Source organism: Biomphalaria glabrata, chromosome 1 (assembly GCF_947242115.1).
Source record: "Biomphalaria glabrata chromosome 1, xgBioGlab47.1, whole genome shotgun sequence".
NCBI classification, from domain to species: Eukaryota; Metazoa; Mollusca; class Gastropoda; family Planorbidae; genus Biomphalaria; species Biomphalaria glabrata.
Genome location: NC_074711.1, coordinates 83066142 through 83077376, shown reverse-complemented (window position 1 = coordinate 83077376; position 11235 = coordinate 83066142). Strand labels below are relative to the sequence as shown.

At 38.4% G+C, this 11235-nt stretch overlaps 1 protein-coding gene across 2 annotated transcripts; it reads right to left on the bottom strand.

The window, feature by feature from the left end:
* Positions 1 to 938: 938 nt before the first annotated feature.
* Positions 939 to 8177, bottom strand: LOC106054585 (hydroxylysine kinase-like). Of its 2 annotated transcripts, none has more exons than XM_056018177.1 (7): positions 7908 to 8177; positions 7430 to 7487; positions 5897 to 6162; positions 4529 to 4642; positions 4302 to 4432; positions 3213 to 3387; positions 939 to 1584 (listed from the first exon to the last, which is right to left on the bottom strand). In XM_056018177.1, exons 2-7 carry the CDS (start codon positions 7435 to 7437, stop codon positions 1118 to 1120), a joined length of 1161 nt encoding a protein of 386 aa, XP_055874152.1. In that variant the 5' UTR covers positions 7438 to 7487; positions 7908 to 8177; the 3' UTR covers positions 939 to 1117. The 2 variants fall into 2 exon arrangements, with proteins under 2 accessions (XP_055874152.1, XP_055874151.1); XM_056018176.1 differs by lacking the exon at positions 7908 to 8177 and adding an exon at positions 7677 to 7707.
* Between the last annotated feature and the right edge of the window lie 3058 nt (positions 8178 to 11235).

The window sequence follows — 11235 nt, the reverse complement described above, 5'->3', positions numbered from 1 at the left end:
TCAGCTTTGACATTGCTTTCTGCTGCGAAACTCAAGCGTCATAGTAGAAGTCTAAACTGAGTTTTTAACAGACGATTCTTTCATCTCAGGAAAATTGAAATATTTCACATCCAATAGGAAACAGAACAAAGTAAATGACTTTTTCCCCCTTAAAAACCGAAGAGCAAATATTTTTTTTTACAAGGCCAAAGAACAAAAAAAAAATCTTTTTTCTTTTTTAGAAGGTCAAAGAACAACGTAAATAACTTCTTTCTAACAATGCTAAAAAAATAAATAAATGAAATTGCACAATGTCACAGTCTTAGTTGACATTGCATGATCTAAAGTTCACGTCATGTTAAGAGTTTAAAAGACACGTCGAATTCCTGATGTAGAAAACAGGAAGTAGAATGAATAAAGTTGACTTTGAGTTCAGTCAGTCAAGTCAAGTCAAGCAGACAAGTGAAGTCAAGTTAGTTAAGTCAAGTGGTATTCTTTGGACCGAGTGGTCAAGTATATTTTGGTCCGGGATGGACAGTAGCGACTTAGAAAAGACTGTAATAATCTCAGTTAGGAAGTAATTTATGGGCAGTTGTTGCCAGTGGTCTTTTTGAGACACGTATTAGTTAATCTATATTTCTGCACAGTGTTACCCGCTGAGATGCGGACGTGATTTGTAACTAACATATATTGGATACGTTTGATACCGCTGTCATGCGGATAGGATTGTTTATTATTTCTTGACTTGTAGCACTAACAAGGAGTGCAGTATTAATATTATTGTGTTGTAAAATAAACTTTATATTTGTCTGCTGAAACGGACTTGGGTCAGTTTATAGTATTTGTCTTGTCACGTGTCGAGAGTACTTCAGGAAGCAAGAACCCAGCATTACACGACATTCGCATTCTGCAACTTTACACCATTCAACATCATTTACACACAACAGAACAGTCATCAGTTTACCTTGACTTAATTTATTTAGGCCTAAACATTGATTCAGTATTAACAGCACATAGAGTGGAATCTAATTTTAATATTATTATTTCGTTCATGACACACCATTACATCACAATCAAAACATTAGCAAATAAACATAAGTTGTAACAGTTGACTCTAATGCCAACTCTAGTTTAACGTTTAAGGTTTAAATGACTGGACTAGCTGCTCCCATCTAGTCTCCGACGCTATCCTGTCGGCTGACCAGAAGGTTTCGAGTGCTTGCCAACCATGTTTACTAGTGGTCAGGACATAATGATTGCTGGGGTCCATGTGATGAGTGTAGGCGCCCATCACAAGGCTCTGCACCATGCGGGCGGCCACGCAGGTCCTGAAGGCGAGTCTCTCACTTTCTGTGAGCTTTAGCTTGGACTGGTAACCCGCAAGTATGTAGCCTGGAATGTCCAAAAGAGGCACTTTTGAGAACGTCATCAGCATGTAGCAGACCAATATGGCCAGGTCGTAGAGGGGATAACTCAAGGCGGTGTCCTGAAAGTCGAGTAAACCGCACACTTGAGCGTCGTCAGCTTCTAGTGGAGATAATCCAGATTTGTTCAAAGGTTGTAACACAAGAATATTTTGTTCATTCAAGTCTCCGTGTATTTGACCTGCGAAAAAAGCAACATCAACAACATGATTTCATCGATATTTTAAACTTACAGTAACTAAAGTTTCCCTTTCAGATCTTGCGATCTAAAGGCCACGTGATGTTTAAGTCTTCTGTTTCTTTGGCCAACGGTTAATAAGCATGATGCCATGTGGCCAGCACATAGACCAACCGTCTTTACTTTCCCGAATTTAATAGCTGAGTGCACTCAGGGGCGCCCTAAAAATACAGAAATTCCAAATCCCAGCTTTCACCAAGATTAGAACCAAGGACTCAGGTTCGGAATCCAAGCGCTTAAACACTAAGCCACTGCGCTTCCCCCCCCCCCCTTCTTCCCATTTTGACTTCCAAGCGACAATAATTAGGGCCTGTGGCCTATCTAAAGAAAACAAACTTCACAAACATTTAGTAAGATTCGTCAAAACGCGCCACCTTGATTTATAGACTTACGTGATTGCGGTCACGAAAATCACACCACCCTCCTGAAACACACAGACCTATATAAACTTATAAAATATACGGCCTGCATTATTGATTCGTACTCGGAAGCAGGAAAATGAAACCTGCAATGGTCTTGTGGGGTGTCACTAGAGAATGCCGACCATGTCCTCCAAAACTGCTAACCTCATTGGCTTCAATACATCCCAATAGAAAAATAACTGTATGGAAAGACATTTGATTTGAAGACCACTGCTTATTTCATCTCAAATATAGAACTAGTTTTTTTAATTCCCCAATATGATAATAAAAACGCAGAAGAATTCGTAAAAATATAATATCACAAGTATTCTACTAACATTGCTATCTTTTCCGATAGTGAAAAACACAGTGATTGATACAGAATCAGACTTCTCTCAACTTGCAAAAGAAAACTTGGAAGTTTTTCAATTTTAAAAATCTAAAAACAATACCATTCTAATTTTTTATCAGATTTTATATTCGAACATTAAAAAAGCTTTTAATTTAAAAAGCAAAACAAATTGTAGGCTACAATATAACGTTTTTGAATTTTCGGAAGTTCATGTTTATCTCGAAGACCATTTGGCGCCCACATATGAGTGTCGCCCAGGACACCACAGACCTGCTAATGGTGACAGTAAAAAAAAAAAAGACTAGTGGATCTTTTAGAGATTTTCATCTATGGTGTAAAAACTATAAATAGCTAGCTTTTTGGCGTATCCGGTGTACAGAATAAAATAAGTGTTGATAAGCTATGTCTTTTTTTTTAGTTACATGACAACTTTATGAACTATTGAAAAGTGCCAAATAACATTTTCTAAGCTCTTTGGTTTTGTATTTTGGTGTATGCTGAGGCGTACAGAATAAAGGAAATACTGATAATGTTTTTTGTTTAAAGTTACATGGTAATTTTGTGCACTGTTTAGAACTGCATAATCACATTTTCTAAGTTCTTCTGTTTAGATCTTAATTTAGTTTAATCACGGTCTTGATATTATTTAATTTATTGCCAAGGTCCCCAAATATCAAACAAATGTGATACTAAATTCTCTTAAGTAAAATATAGATCTATATTTATGATCATGAAAAATTGAAGATAAAATAAAAAAAGGAAATGTATTTAAAAAAACAAAAACGAACATTTTTGTGCAAGCGGTTGTCAGAACTTACTCTTTCTAAAGCCAGATCTATGGGGAATAACTTCGTCTTTGAATGCCTGGACAACACCCTCACAAACATTTCTCAAGTTGACGTCTTTGACAACATACATTATATCCGTTAGTTTTACCACTGTGTTCAGACTCCATGTACAGTCAAATGTCTCATAGAAAGAATGTGAGAAATCCTGAAAACATACAAGTAAACGATGGTTGAAGCTAACCTTTACACACACACAAAATATAAAAAAAAATAAAAATAAAGTTTCTAAATGAATAAAAAAAAATAGAACTAGTGTTTTTAATATGTTCGATACTGATTGTGTGCTATTGTTGTCAGATCAATTTGTATTTTAGATAGTCAAATGCTATATAACTTTAAATTGGTGGACAACTTATTACATAAGTTATCTTAATATTACAGATGTTACATAAAAAAAGAAGTATTTACATCTTATGCATTTCATGTGTCAATCTAGTCAAACATGTTAATCAATGACGTAAACTCTGATAATTTCTCCTTCAAGATTTTATAATTATAACAAATATGTGATCTCCGACTCCCTTATTTCTGTTTCGTTAAGTATATATTTGCCACGATTACACTAACAAAATAAGGAAATCGTCGTTTTCCTTATTATCAAACCTTCCCCGTCTAATCAAGAGATAGCCCATAACAAGTGATTTCCAAACATATATATATTATATTTTGGTGAATCGTTTTAGAATGTCTGAACACTGAACTACAACCTGTAGGCAGTTTAGCTTGTTTCCACGTCACAGGTGTGTACGACGTGACAACGATCTATTGGTCTAAACTGCCTACAGGTTGTGACGTTGCAAGTCAGTGTTGAGGACGTTTCAGTTAACCGCGCTGGACTGTAGTTCGGTCGTCCCGACGGTTTAAGGTTCATAACTCTCGCTGCCATTCCCCGTCGTCCTACGGGAGGTTTGGACTAGGATGTAGATTATCTTCAACTCTGAAGGAACATCCGCAACATGTAAAACATTTTACAAACACCCAAGCTCTATTAGATGCGCCACAATCACGATAATATTGAATAATAATAACAACACATACAATGATACTAACGCTACCAACCTCTAAGGCACTAGTGAGTTCAGCGACGTATTGGCCAAGTCTGTAGAGAAATCTGGGCGTCAGTGAGATGTTTTGTAATATCTCGCCAGATATAAAAGTTCTCAGAGACACCAGGTGACTAACATCCTCACCTGAAATAAAATGGACGAAATCATGTACTAGCATGACTAACTGCTAGAACGTTTTCTGCCACTCTTGACTAGAGAAATCCACCAGACTAAGCTTACCGTTTTTATTTTGTACTGTAAGCTTGGTAAATGTGTCCCCATTGATGGCCATGATAGTGGCCTGACAGTGCACGCCTTTCTTTAAAAGATGTTCCATGACATGTAGCTGGGCATCTGTAATGACCTAATTTACAATTTAGCAGGTTTAAGAAACTGGGGCTCAGGGTGATAAGAAAATTGGGGGAAAAAAAGAAACAAATTAAAAGGAAGAAAGAAAAAAAAAGCGATTTAAAAAAAAGTTCCATTAAAACATTGAGTGCGAGGGATGTGCCTATGAAATTATTTATGTATGTGCTAACATTACACACCGGCTACGCCCATTAATTTGTTCTCAGACACCGCATACAGTTTTTAGACCATGCATTCACCGAAGGCCACAATCGAATGTCCTGTTCCTTCCCCTTCCTTTATTTTATATTAATTTGTTTTTATTTATTGTTTACTTGACCCCTTCTGAATGACCCCGGCTTCCACGTTGCATTTATTATAACCGTGAAGTATACAGAACTTGAATATTTAAAATAACACCAACTCCCCTCCCAAAAGAATTAAGTTAAGTTCCCCGCTCAGACCTTGCGATTTTTCGGGCAGATGATGTAAAGGTCATCTGTTTCTGTGGCTCACGATTAACAAGGGTGCCATGTGACCAGCAGAATGACCAACCGCCTTTACTTTTCCCCCCAACTATTGTCAGGCACCCACTCGAGCTGGGTGGACTCAGAGGCGCCCCAAAGATCCCGAAATTAAAAATCCCATTCTTCACCAAGATTCGGACCGCCACCTCGACGACAACGGCTAAGTCTGCATTATATGTTGCAAAATATGCAGGTGGCAACTGGGTTTTCGTTGTCCAGTTAAGTACTGCATTCATCCTTAATCTTCAGAATCGATGATCATGCCCAATATAAATACAATATATATATTTAATTCTAGGTTCAAACAAACAGACCTGCGAGCAGTCTGCGCATTAAATCTCTGAAGTTAGAGTGAACTATTGCGTCATCTTCGTTCTGTCGAAAAACTACGACTGCTATTATCTTCGGAAGTCTTCGTGACTTATGGGAAAGATTCGCTTAGTTTCTAATATAGCCTACTTGTGAATTATGGGAAAGATTGGCCTAGTTTCTAATATAGCCTACTTGTGACTTATGGGAAAGATTGGCTTAGTTTGTAATATAGCTTACTTGTAACTTATGGGAAAGATTGGCTTAGTTTCTAATATAGCTTACTTGTGACTTATGGGAAAGATTGGCTTAGTTTCTAATATAGCTTACTTGTGACTTATGGGAAAGATTGGCTTAGTTTCTAATATAGATTACTTGTGACTTATTGGAAAGATCGACTTAGTTTCTAACATAGCCTACTTACCTAAATAGTCTGGCCTCTGCGAATCTCGAAAATTGATGACTTTGAGGAAGTAACCATTATCTGAGACTTGGTCCAAGTGAGGGTTGCAGTGAGCAGGACTGACCTTGACATGTAAGTTCAGGTCATCGTACCCGTTCAATGGACGTATGTCAGTCAAAGTTAGTCCGTACTGGTCTTTAAGTAACTCCTTGATAGTGTCTGTACTGGCCACGTACGGTTTTAATGCTTCATTGGGCAGCTGGTCATTGTCCCGTAGAAGGACATCACTTCATTAGGAATATAAAAATGATAGTTAATACACAGGAATACACACACGATCGTTAATACGCATGAATGCACACACGATTGTTTATACACAGAAATACGCCTACACACTAGATAGTTAATACACAGGAATACGCACATAATTGTTTATACACAATACACACATGATTGTTTACAGACAGGAATGCACACATTATTTTTAATACACATGAATACACACTTGTTAGTTAATACACAGGAATACACACATTATTTTTAATACACATGAATACACACTTGTTAGTTAATACACAGGAATACACCCATTATTTTTAATACACATGAATACACACTTGTTAGTTAATACACATGAATACACACTTGTTAGTTAATACACAGCAATACACACATTATTTTTAATACACATGAATACACACTTGTTAGTTAATACACAGGAATACACACATTATTTTTAATACACATGAATACACACTTGTTAGTTAATACACAGGAATACACACGTGATCGCTAACACATTACCATAAGACAAAAGTTGTATTGCGGCCTATTATTCATTTATTGTAATTCAAACAAAATTGCGAAAAAAAAACATGGACATTGGCGCGAGAATGCACCACGTAAGGCAGAGCTTCTGGGATATACGGTATACCAGGGTACTGCCAGACCTGTACAACGACCTGCATTTGAACGTGCAATATTGCAATCATTAACTGTCCATCAAATTTGGTAAGACTCGGTAAGGCATTTGTATTTGAATCTGGCTTCTCCCCCTCAGGCTTACGTTTATATTTACTTTAGAAAGGCCAAAGAAAAACTACTACAATAGTTCTTTACATTGCTTATAACTTAGACACACAAAATCAATGAGTTTTAGGTTTTAATAAGCTTAGGGCCAGTTAGGGGCCACTTGACGGCCGCTACATCCTACCAGCTATGAGATCGAAGTGTTGGGGATTTTTTTAGTTCATCTTTTTTCTTTCTTTTTTCGACTCTCTCTGTCTCTCTGTCTCTGTCTGTCTCTGTCTGTCTGTCTCTCTGTCTGTCTCTCTCTCTGTCTCTCTGTCTGTCTGTCTGTCTCTCTCTCTTTCTCTCTCTGGCTCTCTCTGTCTCTCTCTGTGTGTCTCTCTCTCTGCCTCTCTCTCTCTGTGTCTCTCTCTCTCTCTGTGTCTCTCTCTTTCTCTCTGCCTCTCTCTCTCGCTCTGTCTGTCTCTCTCTCTCTGTCTCTCTCTATCTCGCTATCTTCATAAAGATAACAATGTTTGCTTTTACCTCGACATTGTCCAAGAAACAGATATCCTTGTAAAATGCTTACAGTCGTAAACTTTATCTGGTGAAAGAATGTATACCGGTATATATATCATTACAAGGAAACCAATCTAATAGATATACATTTGTAACATATACTAACATGCTTTTGTAACACATTACTTGTCTACATTTGGTAGTATGTCAATGTCTTTAAAAAAAATATATAATGTGTATTTTACATTCATGTACCAATACTTAACCTACTGACCTACATAGTAGGTCATGAGCATTGAAATGACTGATACAGGCCTACTGTGAATAAATAGGTCGATGTACAAAACAGTTACATTTCGTTATAAGTTGTGAAGAAGGATTTTTTTTTTCAATTTAGTTTTGATGAGTTTTGAAGTGTTAATAATCCTCGGCATTATTAAAATGTGGCTCATAAATGCGGGGGGTAAACTCGCAAATCATTATTACATCAAAGAACACTACTTACATGTCACGTGGACACACAACGTAGAACACCATTAGACCTGCTTAACATCCACACGTCACTGTAAGGGAGAATACTTGGTAAATTTCTAGTCACTGGTTTAGTCTAAATATATTTCCACAAGATAAAGCCCGAGTCAAGATTATAATTTAACATTCCATTCGTCCCCTCGTCTCCACACGACTTATGCTAAGGTTGTGTTGACACAAGAAAAACCGATAAATGACCTAGCTGTCTCTCTTCTCCTCCCTCCGTCTCTCGCTCTCACGTTCACACTCTCTTGGCTTGGACTTCAAGCGTACTGCCTGGCATCATGAATCAGGTTAAAGTTAGTCTTGTGAAGAGCTTTTTTTTTTTTTTTTTTGCGAATTGAATCGTTGACCGAATGTAAATTTTTCCTGGCAGTAGCCAACAATACAATCCTTTTTGTTCAGAAGACATTATGTTGTTTTGAAAATCTCTCAGGGTTATCAAATCATTGAAATCATTGAAGCACTGTAAAGAATTGTCCTACTGCTATTTCTACCAGACCATTCGGCGGGTCCATATCAAGCTTGAGCTCAAATACATGCGAAAAACATCTAAATAAGCTCATCTTATCTTATATGATACAGACGTTACTTCAAAAAAAAAAGATGATTACGTCCTACGCGTCATGCATTTAGTCATGCATATTAACCAATGACCTAAATTCTGCCAAGTCACTGGTTTTCCAGGCTAGCTCAGGAAATCCATTCCATGCTCTAATAGCGCTAGGGAAAAAGAGCATTTGTACAAATTTGTCCCAGCATATGGGACGAGAAATATACCTTTATCTTTGTGTCTTTCTGAGTATTTTATTAAATTTTGTTTTTGTATTTGAAGATTATGGTTCAGTGTTTTATATAAAATTGCTACTTTACTTTAAAGTCTTCTATCCTGAAGGCTTTCTAAATGTAGTGATTTTACTAAAGGTGTTACTCTAGTCAAATGTGAATATTCGTTTTTTATGAATCTCACTGCTCAATTTTGTGTCTGTTCCAGTTTCTTAATGTTTTCTTGAGTTGAAGGGTCCCAAACAGAGAATGCATATTCTATTATTGGCCTAACCAAGGTTAAATAACATTTTAGTTTTATGTTCTTATTTGATTGTTGAAATTTCTTTTCATAAATCCTAATGCTTTGTTTGATTTTTTGATAGTTTCATCAATAAGAGGATTCCATGACAGTTTTTCATTTATTATAACACCTAGGTATTTTGCGTTTTTAGTCTGTGTTACTGGTTTACCATGAATAAGATAAGTGGAATTAATTTGTTGTTTTTTTTTGTTACTCTTAGTAACTGACATTTTTCTGGTTATAAAGACATGCTCCAATTTGATTCCCATTTCTGTAATTCATCTAATTCTCTTTGTAAAATTTCTGTATCTTGTGTTGTTTTTATTGTTATATATATTATGCAATCTTCTGCAAATAATCTGATAGACAGTGAGTGATGGTTACTGATCAGTCATGTATAATAGAAGCCTGACTTTAGCGGTTCTCGAAAGTGGAAAAGACGCTTTTAGTTTTGTGTGGTCTGTCCGCCGCTCCGTCTATGCCGCTTAGAAAAGGATTCTTAAAATTCGATATCTTGAAAGTTCTGATGTATCGGCAAAATGTTATCTTTTTGTTTTTAAAATTAAACATATAATCATAAAATACACCATTTTAGAAGTATTTCTATGTTGTATTTTACGATTCATTAGAATCAACTTGGATGGCTGCCTGGTCGTGCGGTTTGCGCGCTGGACTGTCGTTCGGACTTATCGATGGTCCCGGGTTCAAACCCTGCCCGCTCCCATCCCCCGTCGTCCCGAGGGAGGTTTGGACTAGGAAGTAATTATCTTCAACTCTGAAGGAACATCCGAAATAAGTAAAACAACAAAACAACAAACAACTTGCAACTTCTCATGTGACTAAACGCCAATTCTATATGCTCATCCACAGTTAAAGATAAGGCACCTGTAATCCAAACTCTGCAGCATTTCCATATGTGATCCATGACTCAAAAACATCCCTTTTTTTTTGTTAAGGATATATTTAAAACAAGATTTGATAAGCAGTGACTAAATACTGGCAGTATTCTATCCAACTACTCCGACACTCTTTGACTGTTTTAGTCACTCTTTGATAGGCTATGAATAAGAAAGTGGGCCTTCATCAACCACCAAATTGATGAACATTTAATAACATTGGCCAGGCTCATACTAAACCATATCCATATGACAATTAGTTCATTGAATGCATACAATTTTTTTCTCTCGTATGTCCCTTGCCTTTCGTCTTAGGGGTGCTGTGACAGTTCGTCTTATTGGTGCTTTGACAGTTCGTCTTAGAGTTGCTGTGACAGTTCTTCGTAGGGGTGCTGTGACAGTTCGTCGTAGGAGTGCGGTGACAGTTCGTCGTAGGAGTGCGGTGACAGTTCGTCGTAGGGGTGCTGTGACAGTTCGTCGTAGGAGTGCTGTAACAGTTCGTCGTAGGAGTGCTGTAACAGTTCGTCGTAGGGGTGCTGTAACAGTTCGTCGTAGGAGTGCTGTAACAGTTCGTCGTAGGAGTGCTGTAACAGTTCGTCGTAGGAGTGCTGTAACAGTTCGTCGAAGGGGTGCTGTGACAGTTCGTCGTAGGGATGCTGTAACAGTTCGTCGTAGGGGTGCTGTGACAGTTCGTCGTAGGAGTGTTGTAACAGTTCATCGTAGGGGTGCTGTAACAGTTCGTCGTAGGGGTGCTGTGACAGTTCGTCGTAGGGGTGCTGTAACAGTTCGTCGTAGGAGTGCTGTAACAGTTCGTCGTAGGAGTGCGGTGACAGTTCGTCGTAGGGGTGCTGTAACAGTTCGTCGTAGGAGTGCGGTGACAGTTCGTCGTAGGGGTGAGGTGACAGTTCGTCGTAGGGGTGCTGTGACAGTTCGTCGTAGGGGTGAGGTGACAGTTCGTCGTAGGGGTGCTGTGACAGTTCGTCGTAGGGGTGCTGTAACAGTTCGTCGTAGGAGTGCTGTGACAGTTCGTCGTAGGAGTGCGGTGACAGTTCGTCGTAGGGGTGAGGTGACAGTTCGTCGTAGGGGTGCTGTGACAGTTCGTCGTAGGAGTGCTGTAACAGTTCGTCGTAGGAGTGCGGTGACAGTTCGTCGTAGGGGTGAGGTGACAGTTCGTCGTAGGGGTGCTGTGACAGTTCGTCGTAGGAGTGCGGTGACAGTTCGTCGTAGGGGTGAGGTGACAGTTCGTCGTAGGAGTGCGGTGACAGTTCGTCGTAGGGGTGAGGTGACAGTTCGTCGTAGGGGTGCTGTGACAGTTCGTCGTAGGGGTGAGGTGACAG